The sequence below is a fragment of the Somniosus microcephalus genome, chromosome 16 (genome assembly GCF_052327205.1).
Source record: "Somniosus microcephalus isolate GS21.2 chromosome 16, FLI_Smic_1.0, whole genome shotgun sequence".
Classification (NCBI taxonomy): Eukaryota; Metazoa; Chordata; class Chondrichthyes; order Squaliformes; family Somniosidae; genus Somniosus; species Somniosus microcephalus.
In genome coordinates this window covers 7,611,889-7,627,203 of record NC_141002.1, presented here as the reverse complement: position 1 = coordinate 7,627,203, position 15,315 = coordinate 7,611,889, and the positions used below count along the sequence as shown (strand labels likewise).

General features: G+C 47.5%; 1 protein-coding gene across 1 annotated transcript in view; it reads left to right on the top strand.

Annotated features, from left to right (window-relative positions):
* Nucleotides 1-632: 632 nt before the first annotated feature.
* ddx11 (DEAD/H (Asp-Glu-Ala-Asp/His) box helicase 11) overlaps nt 633-15,315 on the top strand; it is a 76,473-nt gene continuing 61,790 nt past the window's right edge. Inside the window, exons 1-6 of the mRNA XM_086008576.1 lie at nt 633-879; nt 4,573-4,716; nt 7,421-7,666; nt 8,527-8,613; nt 9,828-9,982; nt 11,188-11,230. Coding sequence (XP_085864702.1) covers nt 4,576-4,716; nt 7,421-7,666; nt 8,527-8,613; nt 9,828-9,982; nt 11,188-11,230 — 672 coding nt within the window. The 5' untranslated portion in view covers nt 633-879; nt 4,573-4,575. The remainder of the gene's footprint in view (nt 880-4,572; nt 4,717-7,420; nt 7,667-8,526; nt 8,614-9,827; nt 9,983-11,187; nt 11,231-15,315) is intronic.

Here is a 15,315-nt window from a genome sequence, read left to right as displayed (position 1 = left end):
GCACTGAAACTAGACCAACTGCCCAGCATTTTCCAGTGGTTCAGGTGGCGGTTAAAGATGCCACACCTGGCTGTCAACTGCTCATTCAACTCACTGCTCTTTGTGGGATCCTGCTGTGTACAAAATGGCCGCCACGTCGGCCCACATAACTACAGTCACCTTACTTCAAACTGAATGCACTGCCGCTGAAAGGGTCTCTAAGTCTTTCAGGTGACTGGTCCTATGATTTGGCGGGGACAGCGGGTGACACCCCTTTGGCACCCGATTACTCTGCCCCTTTTCTCTGGGAGTTCGGTGACAAACCGGCCGCATGAGGTGGCGGCGGTCCGCTGGTGCTTGGTCACTGCAGTAAACGTCCACTCTGCCATGGGCCGCTTCCTTTCGGCGCCAGGGACTTCCTCTGAATGGCTGCTGACCGGCGTCAGTTGGAGCACACGATTGGCTGAAACCGTCCGGTCTTACCAGGATTGGAGGATGATCTTATTGGGGCGGCGCTCTGATTGGTTCGCGGTGACATATGGCCCCGCCTTCTCCCCGCCCACACGGCCAATGATTGGGCATCTGGCACTCCGGCCATTGGTCCGGCGCGGCTGTCAATCACCGAGCGATCGCCCCGCCCCGCGTCCGCCTTTGTTCGCGCGCACTTTGAACGTGAAGAAGCGGAGCGAGCCGGGGCCTAAGCGGCGGGCTGTGACTGCGAGTAACACTGCGTTACCCGGCTCCGGCCAGCACCCGACACCCCGGCGGCAGGGCTTCCTCTCGGCTCAGGTCACACAGCGGCTTCAGAGTTATCGCTACCATGGGCCGGAGCGGCTGCTGAAGGGACGAGGCCGCAGGAACCGTGAGACAGCGGTCGGGCCGGGTCGCCCCAAGTCCGCTGTGAGTGACGGGCCTGTTCCTGCCGCAATGCACCGTCACCGTGGGCTCTGCTGATTGGGCGGGATCTGCCTTTAGGGGGCGGAACACCCCGGGTGATTGACGGAATGGACCCCCGACTTTGGTTCGGGGGGTGGATCCCCCGCTGATTAAGGGGGGTGGATTGGATCCCCCGCTGGGGGTGTGGGGGAGGGTGGATCCCCCGCTGGGGGTGTGGGGGAGGGTGGATCCCCCGCTGGGGGTGTGGGGGAGGGTGGATCCCCCGCTGGGGGTGTGGGGGAGGGTGGATCCCCCGCTGGGGGAGGGAGGATCCCCCGCTGGGGGGGGGACTGGATCCCCGCTGGGGGTGTGGGGGAGGGTGGATCCCCCGCTGGGGGTGTGGTGGAGGGTGGATCCCCCGCTGGGGGTGTGGTGGAGGGTGGATCCCCCGCTGGGGGTGTGGTGGGGGAGAGGGTGGATCCCCCGCTGGGGGTGTGGTGGGGGAGAGGGTGGACCCCCGCTGGGGGTGTGGTGGTGGTGGTGGTGGGGGGGGGGAAGAGGGGGGATCCCTGCTGGGGGTGTGGGGGAGGGTGGTTCCCCCGCTGGGGGTGTGGTGGGTGTGAGAGGGTGGATCCCCCGCTTGGGGGGGGGGGGGTGGATCGGGTAGATCCCCCGCTTGGGGGGGGTAGATCCCCCGCTTGGGGGGGGTGGATCCCCAGCTGGGGGTGTGTGGGGGGCGTGGATCCCCCGCTGGGGGGGTGGAGAGGGTGGATCCCCCGCTGGGGGTGTGGTGGAGGGTGGATCCCCCGCTGGGGGTGTGGTGGGGGAGAGGGTGGACCCCCGCTGGGGGTGTGGTGGGGGGGGGAAGAGGGTGGATCCCTGCTGGGGGTGTGGGGGAGGGCTGTTCCCCCGCTGGGGGTGTGGTGGGTGTGAGAGGGTGGATCCCCCGCTTTGGGGGGGGGGGGGAAGGGGAGGGTAGATCCCCCGCTTGGGGGGGGTGGATCCCCAGCTGGGGGTGTGTGGGGGGGGGTGGATCCCCCGCTGGGGGGGGGTGGAGAGGTTGGATCCCCCGGTGGGGGGGGGGGGATCTTGAATCCGCTGCTGTTGTGGGTGGCTGCAGTTGCCCTGAGAAGGAGGTGGTGGGCAATCTCATTGAAGCATGGCATTCCTTGAATCTTTTCTGTAGCAATTATTTTACAACTGAAGGGACTCTGTAGGCCACTTAAGAGGGCAGTAAGAGTCAAACACATGGTGTAAAACCAGTCACACGTAGGCTATACTGGGTTGGGTGGCAGGTTCCCTTCCCTGAAGGACTGTAGGGGGTGGTGTTTGGGTCAGCTTCGCCTCTGACTCATGAGTGGTTCAAATCGCTCCCACTCCCTTGGTTCTAGACCTTGGACTTATTTGGGAGTTGTGATAAAAGTGCAGCAGACAACTGATTTTGGTGCAAGAATCTTTGATCTTTATTTGAGAAAGAAAATACAACACAATAATCTTAACACTCTAAAAATGGGGAACACTTCGGTACATACGAGGGAAAATGACAGCAGACAAATACTTCACCCCTCCCAATCCCACTTTACTAGCTAAGTTGGGCTCCAAAGGACCAGGGATAATGCTCACCAAACGAATCCTTGACAGTTGAGCTGGTTCGCGGTTTCGGGGTTGGTTAGTGCCTGCCGTACCCCGGACGCGGTGGAGGACTTCAACTGCGTGTCTGGTGATGTTCTGGATCGCTGACACTGTTGAGAACTTCTCTGGGGAACTGGTGCTTCCAGAAAGAGAGACTGTGAACTGTTGCTTCCAGAGCGAGAAACTTCCTAAATCACCTCAAATCTAGCTCCCCAGACACCCTTCATTTCAAAGCCTTTCAGACCCAAGAGCTAAACCCAGAAAAGAGTCCCCTGAGTCAGCTGCTACTGAAACTAAGTACTCAGCCGGACCCTGACCAGCCCCGGACCCTGACCAGCCCCAGACCAACACAGCCGTCCAAACACCAATCCGAGTGAACCAAATCATTAAACAATGCAAAGAAACCTACCTGGAACATTGGAACAAAATAACCGAAAGCCAAAGCAGATTAGAATGTTACCGGGCCCTAAAAAGAGAATATAAACTGGCAGACTACCTCACGACCATCAGAGACACAAAACAGAGACAGACCCTCACCAGGTACAGACTAAGCGACCACCAACTGGAAATTGAAAAAGGCAGATACAAGAAATCCTGGCAGCCTAGAGAGAATAGAATATGCGATCAATGTCTGGCCGGCGAGGTTGAAACAGAAATGCATTTCCTCCTAAAATGCGAAAAATTCAACACATCAAGAAATATATTATTCAACAAGCTAAGCCAAACAACCCCAGATTTCAAGGAATTGGATGACCTGTCAAAATTGAGATTAGTCCTGGGAGAAGGAGACAGACCATACCTTGGGGCCAAATATGTAACAACATGTCACAACCTGAGGACTGTTTAAAATTAAGAATGTTTAAAATTAATATTGAACGTACCAAATGAAGTAGAAAGACTGTTTAAAATTAATATTGTTTAAAAGTAATATTGTATGTACCCAACAAATGTCAAATCGATTGACACCTACAGAATGTTGGAAAACTGTACCTTTTTGCTATGTAAGCTTTGGCAATATGGTTCTCTGTAAACTTTCATGCCAATAAAGCATTTGAATTGGAATTGGAATTGGAGAACTCCTGTGTCGAACTCGAGAGCGAACTGCCTTTCTGAACTGACTGCTGAACTCTGTAGAGAGAGAGAACTGCTTGAATTTCTTCTTGATGATTTCCTTGATGTACTCCCCTCGATGAACTAACTGCTTTCTTGTAAAAACAGGCCTCCAATTATACTAAACGAGGCCCGCTAATCTACGCGCCAAATCAGTCTTGGCTTATTGTTAGATTTTGGGCGGGCTCATTAATATTGATCTGTTCAATTGGTTTTGGGATGGTTCCATCTCTTGCTTAAGTTGTTTAAGAACGTGTGAAGTGGTTTTGGGATGGTCCCATCGATTGTTTAAACTCTTGTTTAATTGTCAGTTTTGTCCCTAGTCTGAGTTTCCTGTGGTTCTTCAGATTCTTTGTTGGTTGACGGCATGTTTTGTATTATGCATGTTTTTGGATGGTTCTGTAATTTGGGCGAGAACGGCTCTTCAGTAGGTCTATTGTCAGTATGTAAAATTGTCTGAGTGACTGAGACAGTTTGGATAGTCCCCAGACAGCTCGGTTAATCCCAATACCCAAAACTCTCCGTTTACAGAGGCCAATCCCAATCCTTTGTTGCAGCCTTTTCCTTCCACATGCTTTTTAAAATACCAAATCTTAGGGTTTTGACTTTGAATCTCTCTCTTTAGGCCCAGTATTCTTTTATCACCCTGTGATAGTTTAGAATAGTCCAAAATCCCTTCCTTAGGGTTACTCTCCGAGTTTTGGGGGATGTGCGAGATTTGGAGAATCTTACAGGACGGACGTTAGTGAGCCCATTGGGTGTTTGCAATTTTTCATGATCATCTTTTCCAGGTGCCAGCCCACATATTACCAGATTTATTGAATTAATTTTCTTAACTTGCCATGGTGGAATTTGAACTCTCAACCTCCTCTAGTCTAGGACCATAACCACTTGGCCACTGTAACCAGACTTGAGCTAACAATTGCCGTTTAATGGTTACTTCACTGTCTCTCTCTCTCTCTCTCTCTTTCGCAGGATATGGCTGAAGAGAAGCCCCAAGCTTCCTCTCGGTTTCAGTTTCCCTTCAAACCCTACTCTATCCAAGAGGAATTCATGACTGCGCTGTACAATGTGCTTGAAGCAGGGAAGATTGGAATATTTGAGAGTCCCACTGGAACGGTACGTTTTAATATTGAAGGAAAAAAAAAGAAAAGTTTGCATTCAATGTTCCCTATTTTTTGGGGTGCGTGGCCCCTTTAAGGGGCTGCGCGGCCCATTCAGTTTCGTGAAACTTAACATTGAAAAACTGGCCTCGGGCTGCGCCTGGCTGCGCAGATTATAGGCTACGTTGCTTGCATTTATATAGCGCCTTTCACGGCCCTGGGATGTCCCAGAGTGCTGCACAGCCAATGTTACATATGGCAAATAAATCTAATCTGAATCTGAAGTAATTTTGAGGTGTAGTCACTGTTGTAATGTCGGAAATGTGTTCACCAATTTGCGCACAGCAAGATCCCACAAACAGCAAGGTGATAATGACCAGATAGTGGTTCTTTTATTTGGACTCAAGTGGTGCCTTTACTCACTAATTCACTGAGGGAGGCTTACTTATGTAATTGTACTGTATAACAAAGCATTAACTTTTTTTTAGAAAGGTCCAACTTTGCCTTCATTTTGCAACAGAGTGAAGCCTAAGCCTGTCATCCTCCGATGTGTGTCAGCACACGTATATTTTCCAACAAAAGCATTTACAAGTGAGAACCTGGGCTTTTTTTGCTTCCCATTCAGTTCCGGGAGGGGGAGACCAGTATTGCAGCGTTGCCACTGGCAGGAGACTAATTACAGGGTGATAAGTTTTTGTCGGTGTTTCCATTTATAGACGTTGATCTAGGAATTTAAAATAGGGGCAAAAGTTGAGACAAAAGTTTGACAAGACAACCGGAAGTATGGTTTTGTGGATAGGAAGAGCGTAGAGATAAGATTTATTTTTATATCTATCTCTCCATCCATCCATCCCTCCCTCCCTCCCACAACATTACTTACAGTGGATTGGATTATTTGCTGTTTCATAAGGGCAGATATAATATTCTGCTGCTGAGGTGGATCTGTGTCCCTTTAAATTGCCAAGTCTAATTGTCACATGAATTGTTCAAGCCGTTAAGAGTTTAATTGATTGGTCAAACAACTTTGCAAGTTGGCATGTGATTTTCAGTATCGGACTCCCTCTGAAAACGCACAGCACCTTGAATATTGCTCTGTACCTGTCAGAATGTCACTGATAGGCGATTCTGAATATACAAAACACACGAAAGACGAAGAACGTGGAGCAGACCAGCTGGTCCATTGAGCCTGCCCTTCTGATGCCCTTAAGCATCGTGATTTACAATGCTGTCCACCCACCAGCAGTCATGTGATCTCCTGGGAGAGGCAGTATAAAACCAAAGGCCTATTTAAGGAGAAAAACTGTGGAAAGTTCCACTTTTAGGTGATCAAAACTAGACCATAGGAACAAGAGCCCTCGAGCCTGTTCCACCATTCAAATAGATCATGGCTGCTCCGAGTCCAGTAGCACACATTGACTGCAATTTATATGACTTATACCACCTACCTCTGTATGCTGTGATCTCTGCCTCAACCAGCAACTGGCTCAGCTCTGTGTACTAGCAAACCTCCCGTGGCATTGCTTGTGATAAGTCAGAGGATGTGGTGTGTCATAACAACAACAACTTGCATTTATACAGTGCCTTTTTAATGTAGCAAAATGTCCCAGGGTGCTTCACTGGAGTGTTATCAGGCAAAATTTGACACCGAACTGCATAAGGCGATATTAGGGCAGGGGATCAAAAGCTTGGTCAAAGAGGTAGGTGTTGAGGAGAATCTTGAAGGAGGAGAGAGAGGTTTAGGGAGGGAATCCCGGAACTTAGGGCCTTGGCTGCTGAAGGCACGGCAAGTGATGAAAATTGGGGATGGACAAGAGGCCAGAATTGGAGGAGCGCGGAGATCTCGGAGGGTTGTAGGGCTGGAGGAGGTTACAGAGATGGGGAGTAGTGAGGCCATGGAGGGATTGGAGCACAAAGATGCGAAGTTTGATGACATGTAACTGCCTTCAGGTAAACATTGGATTCATACAGAGGTCAGTTAAGCAGTAGATCAGTTCATATAGATGGCAATCAAGAAACTGGTTCCGGAGCACTTCTTTGTACTTTCCTTTGAAACATGGTGCAGAAAGTCGATACTTGAAGTGTGACGGACAGGAGATGCACACTAGTAGAAGCTTTTTACAATATCACTAGTAACTCTCCCATGACGCCCCTCACAGAGTTAGAGGAGGTGCAGTTTTAGAAGGAAAGAACCATCTTGCCTCCCATCTTGCTGTGTGTTCGGGGCTTATAAAGGTAAAAGATCAAAATCAAGTGCATAAGTCAAGGAACGCCCTCTAATAATAGTCACTGGTTTAGAGTTGTCACTGAATTGCACGATCCTGCCCAGATATTTATCATCAAAACAATGGGATAGCATGCACTGAAAAACAGTTTTAGTCCGTCAGTGTAAATCAGTGCCTCAGATAATGCATGCATAATAGCCCTATTTTAATATAAGTTATCCTCTTGCTCGCTGTGGGCAACATCATTGAAGATCTGCTGGAGTGAGTGTGTATGTATTAGCAGATTGCCCATGGTATTGCTCGCAGTTCGAGCACCTGCTTTTTATAACAATAAAGGTACCCTCAACAAAGGAGGAGAGGGAAGGTGTTACAGGAAGTAGGTGTGACATTATCAGTAACTATGCTGTCTCTACGCAGGGCTTATAATATGTTTTTTATTGATGTATTTTCTAACGTTGGCATCTGATTTACTAAATATGGCTACCATCACTCCCCCAGGGGAAGTCACTCAGTCTCATCTGTGGCGCACTCACTTGGCTCCGAGACTTTGAAGAGAAAAAAAAACTGGAAGCAGCCCAGCTTTTGGAAGACCGTATGCCACAGCCAGGGCAGTCCCAAGATCGGCAGAATTCCTTGGGTGTTGGCTCCAAGCAGTCGGAAGCCAAGACCTCAGGGGGTGAATTAGACTGGATCACTGAATTTGTGCAGAAGAAGGCCGAGCGGGATCTGGTCGATAAGTTAAAGGTCAGTATCGTCATAGATTTGAGGTGGTTTTTGCATTTAATGATCTTTATTTGCTATTGGGAGCCATGCCATTTGGATTTTCTACCTTAACAAACCTAACTCTTCAAATAGTGGGGCTGCCTGCTCCTCTGAGGCCCAACTGGTATGTGAGGAAACTTGTCTATCTCACTGTCTATCACACTGATATGTGGAAATTCCAGTGGATTGGAGGCATGTCAACAGGTGAAGGGCCATTCGAGGTGGGAGCTGCTGCTGTTTTGACAAGGGACATAAGGAAACTGTCTTGTAGAATTGGAAACAACCAGATGTTCAGAACCTCAGCAAAGGCTGTGGAGGAAATCAAAATGTAAAGTTTCAAACATTGTGAAGGTTGAGAAAGAAGTTGATGATTTATAGAGTGGAATCATCAGCAAGCGATTAGACAAGGTTGAATGATGACTGGAGGTCACTGACCTGGGGAAGAAACTGTGGGAGAGGGAGGGCACAGAGTTTGAGAAAGACCACCATATAGAGTGTCTTGGGAAGAATTGTTGGAAGTCCAGACACTCTCCCTCACTCGCTCCTTGTTAAGGCCCACAAGGAGTGACAATCCTGTCTCTGCTAATTTTAGTGAAAACACCCATGAGTAAGAGTGGCGTTTTCCCACTTCATACTCCCATTTCCCCTAAATGTAGTGGACAAGGGTTTCACCGACTAAGTTTGACCTGTCTGGAACCGTAAGAGATTTACTTACAAATCGGGATCTGTCACAGGGAATCTGGGCTTCTCCCCGGGGACTTGAGGTATATGAGGGGAGCAAATGGCTATGTTCAGACAGAGCTTGTTCTAAAGCACATGGATATTTCCAAACTTTTTTGTAGGATGAAGAATTAAAGAGAAAGAAAAGGGAGGAGCGATTGGAGCAAATGCGTAACAACGTGCAGCTTAAATACGCTTTGAAACGCAAGGTAGGAATTCTTCTTTAAACTAGAGATGTGGAGGAAGGCTTTGTGGAGACAAAATGGCCATGTGTGGAGATTTTATTTTCATTTGCAACGTTGCTCACAAGAAAAGTTTGGATGAAGAAGGCCCTTTGTCCGTCCTACTGCCTTCCCATTGCACCATTTAGTGTTTTTCCTTCAGTGTGATGTACGGTACCACCCATCCTATAAACCTATTCCAGCTGCTCATTAATCTCTGTAAAATAAAGAAAGAAAAACTTGCATTTCTATTGCGCCTTTCACAACCTCAGGTTGTAATGTAGGAAACGTGGCAGTCACTTTACACACATGAGGTCCTGCAAACAGGAGTGAGATAATGAATAGATAATCTGATTTTAGTGATGTTGATCAAGGGATAGATGTTGACCAGCACTCCCCTGTTCCTCTTCGAATAGTGCCATGGGATCTTTTACATCCGCCTGAGAGAACAGATAGGGCCTCGGTTGAACGTATCATCCAAAAGTAATACTTTCCACTCATCCTATCTCTGTGTTAGTAATTCCCCATCCCTCCCTCTCGCTGCAATCTCCGCCAGCTCTATACTGGGCAGGTGTTAGTGCAGCAAACATTACTGTGATCTACCAAGTGTCCGTAGGTGTTCCTAAAGAGCCATTACTGCCGTTCCTTGGCAAAGTGCCAGCTGTCCTAACCTATCAGACTGACTCCGGGTGCCTTTTAGATGGAAGTCTGGTCTCCAAATTTGAATCGAATATTCTGACCAGACATTACTTGTAGTAATTTTGTCCCCTGCACAGCAAAAACTTGACTTCTCCCCCACCTGTGGCACTCGCAGCAATTTCTCAGTACACAGCTCAACAGCACTAAGATGGTGTAGGGGTTGAGATGCAGGAGCGGAGAGTTGAGTGTGTTCGTTGAAAGAAAAATATTAAATGGAGTTACTGAATGGTAATTATGTCTGAGCAGTCTTCGAGGAAGCTGCTGCTCAGGATTATGACCCTTCCTCAGATCTTGGTGACTCCCTTTGGCCCAAGGTGTCTTGCATCCCCTCCAGTTGCTTGATGAAAGGCTGAGACTTTTGCCTCAACCCCTGAGAGATTTAGACCATTGTCTTAAGTCACTGCATCTTGCATGTCCTCCGCTTTGTGGGGTATAGTAACGATATTTTTCCTCTGACAAGCGATTGCCAGAATGATCTCCATCTAACCTGTGCTTGGTCCCAGAGAGATGACGATGACACTGAACGCCTCATTCAGATGAGTGGAGAAGTGCTGAATCCTGAGCAGGCGTCGAGCACAGAGCCTATGGACAAGGAGGACGAGAGCTTCATTCTGGCAGATTATGAGAGCGACAATGAAGAGAAACCAAAGGATTCTGGGTACGTGGAGGTCTTGGCATTGCCTCTGTGAGAGAAAGAAAGAGAGAATTTGTATTTCTATAGCGCCGCTCACGACCTTAGGACATCCCAATGAAGTACTTTTTGAAGTGTAGTCACCGTTGTAATGTAGTGAAACGTGGCTGCCCATTTGCACACAGCAAGATCCCACTAACAGCAGTGTGATAATAACCATATAATGTGTTTTAGTGAAGGTTGAGGGATAAATATTGGCCAGGACACTGGGGAGAACGTCCCTGCCCTTTAAATAGTGCTATGGGATCTTTTACATCCACCTGAGAGGGCAGACGGGGCCTCGGTTTAACGTCTCATCTGAAAGACGGCACTTCTGACAGTGCCGCACCCCCTCAGTACGGCACTGGAGTGACAGCCTGGATTATGAGCTGAAATCTCAGGTTTGGGACTTGAACCCACAGGCGAGCGTGCTGCCCACTGAGCCACAGCCAGTGCCATGGATTTTGTTGCTATGGAGATTTTCAGCTCTGGGACCTCGGTCGTGCTGATGGTGCTTCTCCTGTCGCTGTGAGCAAGAGCCCGAGTGATCTGAATTTAACAGTGATAACGTTACTCTGCAATTACACCTACCTGAATTTTTAAACTTCACCGCTTCCCCCCCCCCCCCCCCCCCCCCCCCCATGTCCTTGTGGGTGAAGGAACAAGAAGGTGACAATAACAAAGCTGCATAGTTGAGGAGGTCTCGGCTGCAATCTCCGGCCTGCACTGAGCTAGCTAATCTCAGGCGGGCTGGCAGCTGAAGCTACAACTGTGGGCTAGAGCAAAGAATGATGAGCCAGGGTTCCCGCCCCTGATCTCTACCCAACGATCCCTGGTGGACAGTCTGTGTTCCAGATGTTGGGGCAGAACAGTTTGGCCTCCACTCGCATGAAAGTGGTCACTCAGGGAGAGCGGGGGGGGGGGTGGGGGGGATGATTGGGTGGGCTGCCAGTCTCCCTGGACCGTACCCGAGCGAACAGGATTGCTTTCAGGGGAGGAGGGAGAAAACAGACCAAAATAACTGGGAGACTGGTGCAGAGAGAAGAATTGTCCAGGGCTCGGACAGCTCTGTCCACTCAGGGCATCAACTTAGAAAAGTCTGTGACCAGTTAGCGCCTGCTGTGTTGCACAGTATGCACAGATGTTTTTATGATGTTTTATGGGTGGTTCTTCCCTTTCCATTTTTTTTTCAGCCTGTCTGACGAGGATGATTTGGAGGAAGAACATGTGACGAAGGTTTGGAGGACAGATATTGCCTAATCTGGATGTTTTAGTGATTGTGCCCAATGTACATGATCACAAAGGGCTCCCTGTCCTGGAGTCCTGTAACAAGTGCCAGTGATTAATTTCAAACCATTTGCTTGAACCAATTGAATACAAATAGCTTCAGCTGCTGCACTAAAATCATCTCTTTCTACAGCAATTAGTCTTTCATAAGGAATAATAAGGGGAAAAAGTCACTAGTGGGCATAGTCTATAGGCCTCCTAACAGTTGCAACTCTGTTGGTCGGAGTATAAATCAGGAAATAGTTGGGGCTTGTAATAAGCGAACAGCTATAATCATGGGGGATTTTAACTTTCATATTGACTGGACTAATCAAATTGGGCATGGCAGCATTGAGGAAGAGTTCATAAAGTGTATTAGGGACGGGTTCCTTGAGCAGTATGTAACTGAACCAACCAGGGGGCAGGCAATCTTAGATCTGGTCCTGTGTAATGAGACAGGATTAATAAAAAATGTCCTAGTAAAGGATCCCCTTGGAATGAGTGACCATAATATGGTTGAATTCCAAATTCAGTTTGAGGGTGAGAGAGTTGGATCTCAAACCAGCGTACTAAGCTTAAATAAAGGAGACTATGAAGGTATGAGAGTAGAATTGACTAAAGTGGACTGGGGAAACAGATTAAAGTGTAAGACGGTACAAGAGCAGTGGTCTACATTCAAGGAGATATTTCACATCTTTCAAGATAAATATATTCCACTGAGGAAAAAGGGGAGTAAAAGAAAAGACAGCCATCCGTGGCTTAGTAAAGTAATAAAGGATAGTATTCGACTGAAAACAAGGGCATATAAAATAGCCAAATCTAGTGGGAGGATAGAAGATTGGGAAGCATTTAAAAGCCAGCAAACAATAACTAAAAGATTAATTAAGAAAGGGAAGATAGATTATGAAAGTAAACTAGCAAAAAATATAAAAACAGATAGCAAGAGTTTCTACAGCTATATAAAAAGAAAAAGAGTGGCTAAAGTGAACGTTGGTCCCTTAGAGGATGGGACCGGGAAACTAGTGGTGGGGAACATGGAGATGGCAAAGACGCTGAACAAATATTTTGTATCAGTCTTTACAGTAGAGGACACTAAAAATATCCCAACACTGGACAAACAGGGGGCAATGGGGGGGGAGGAGCTAAACACGATTAAAATCACTAAGGAGATGGTACTCAGTAAAATAATGGGACTTAAGGCGGATAAATCCCCCGGACCTGATGGCCTACATCCTAGGGTCTTGAGAGAAGTGGCGGTAGGGATTGTGGATGCATTGGTGATCATTTTCCAGAACTCCCTGGACTCAGGAAAGGTCCCGGCAGATTGGAAAACTGCTAATGTAACACCCTTATTTAAGAAGGGAAGTAGACAAAAAGCTGAGAACTATAGACCAGTTAGCCTAACATCTGTGGTTGGCAAAATGTTGGGAGTCCATTATTAATGAAACAGTAACAGAGCATTTGGATAAACATAATTTAATAGGACAGCGTCAGCATGGTTTTACGAAGGGGAAGTCATGTTTGACAAATTTGCTCGAATTCTTTGAGGATGTAACATACAGGGTGGATAAAGGGGAACTAGTGGATGTGGTGTATTTGGACTTCCAAAAGGCATTTGACAAGGTTCCACACAAAAGATTACTGATCAAGATAAAAAATCACGGGATTGGGGGTAATATACTGGCATGGGTGGAAGATTGGCTGTCTAACAGAAAACAAAGAGTTGGGATAAATGGTTCGTTCTCGGGCTGGCAATCAGTAGCTAGTGGTGTTCCGCAGGGGTCAGTGCTGGGACCCCAACTCTTTACAATCTATATTAACGATTTGGAGGAAGGGACCGAGTGCAACATATCCAAGTTTGCCGATGATACAAAGATGGGAGGGAAAGCAGTGAGTGAGGAGGACATAAAAAACCTGCAAAAGGACATACAGGCTAAGTGAGTGGGCAGAGATTTGGCAGATGCAATATAATGTTGGAAAGTGTGAGGTTATGCACTTTGGCAGAAAAAATCAAAGAGCAAGTTATCTAAATGGAGAGAAACTGCAAAGTGCTACAGTACAAAGGGATCTGGGGGTCCTGGTGCATGAAACACAAAAAGTTAGTATGCAGGTGCAGCAGGTGATCAGGAAGGTCAATGGAATCTTGGCTTTTATTGCAAGGGGGATGGAGTATAAAAACAGGGAAGTCTTGCTGCAGTTATACAGGGTATTGGTGAGGCCACACCTGGAATACTGTGTGCAGTTTTGGTTTCCATATTTAAGAAAAGATATACTTGCTCTCGAGGAGGTTCAGAGAAGGTTCACTCGGTTGATTCCAGAGATGAGGGGGTTGACGTATGAGGAAAGGTTGAGTAGGTTGGGACTCTACTCATTGGAGTTCAGAAGAATGAGAGGCGATCTTATCGAAGCCTATAAGATTGTGAGGGGGCTTGATCGGGTGGATGCGGTGAGGATATTTCCACTGATGGGTGAGACTAGAACTAGGGGGCATAATCTTAGAATAAGGGGCTGCCCTTTCAAAACTGAGATGAGGAGAAACTTCTTCACTCAGCGGGTAGTAAATCTATGGAATTTGCTACCCCAGAGAGCTGTGGAAGCTGCAACATTAAATAAATTTAAAATGGAGATAGACAATTTCCTAGCAGATAAGGGAATTAGGGGTTACGGGGAGAGGGCAGGGAAGTGGACGTGAGTCTAGATTCAGATCAGCCATGATCCTATTGAATGGCGGAGCAGGCCCGAGGGGCCGTATGGCCTACTCCTGCTCCTACTTCTTATGTTCTTATAACTACACCTCCTTTCTCTCTTACATTTCCTGAAACACAAGCTTTAAGGTGGATTTCATCATTTACACCCAGCCAGCTTTCAGAAATACCTATAATATCCAGTTTCCCTAGTGCTGCATAAGACTGAAGTTCTAGTATTTGTTTTTTGATACTTTTGGTATTAACAGAAAAGCTTTTTAAAGATCCATCAACTTGCTGGTTTAAGATTCTCTCTCCCTTAAACCCATGATCTTGACCTTTGTTGTCTTAATGGGTTTTATGTCTCGGTTAATCTCCCTAAAGGAGCCGCATACACAATTGTCCAATACAACCGCAGGCTCAATTAATTTAAATCCTAAAGTAGGGAGGAGAAAGGTCGGCTAGGGTTCCCGCTCCTGATCATTATCCAGTGACACATGCTGGAACGTGAGATGTACGGCCATAGACGAAAACAGATTGAAGCTGAAATGTGATCGGCCTCCTCCTCCATAGTCTGAGCGCCTGTTTGGCCCACTAGGGTAAGATATTGGAGGAAGGCGAGTCCCCTCAGGAGGAAGAGAATATTGGAGGGATAAACAATGGAACAAACCTGGACTCTAGCAATTGTTACATAAAACATTAGAAAGTAATGGGTACTTGGAGTTAGGATCAGGCTGTAATTGAGGGGTTAGGGTGAGATTAGCAAATGTATTTGATAATCATCTCAATCCCTCTGAAGAGATCACTGCCCCGTAATCATCCCATTTACCCATTCTTCATGTGTGAGCCTTGGTACACTGTTTTTGGAGGATGAGTCCAATCCCATTGTCACTGGACGTCCCCATCCAGCAGTAGTCACTGGGCAGTGATCAGGAGAAGAACAATTGTTGGTTATTGTTAACCCATCCTACCTCGGCAGTGCTGAGGCCAACTGTAGCACCCCTACCATTCCCCTTGCTGAGATCAGCTAACTCAGCATAGACTGGGAATCAAACCTGGCATCTTCTAGTCTGTCGGGCTTTGTAGCACACCACTTGGCGCAGGTCCCCACACTGCCATGGACAGTGTGGAGGCACTCCGATTGTAGAGAAACTCATTTATTCTGCGATTTGATGGGAGCAGTTTTAGTTCAATCCCATAGGATTGTCCCATCATGACACCATCCCACCTCCTCAGATGGGGTCAAGTGCCAGGTAACTTGTGCGAGATTATGTTGCCATGAACTAAGAGGCAGACAGTGAGCACCAAGAGCATTGAGGACTGAGCACCCACTGTCTTTGAATTGACCTCCTACAATTTCTCTATTCCCAG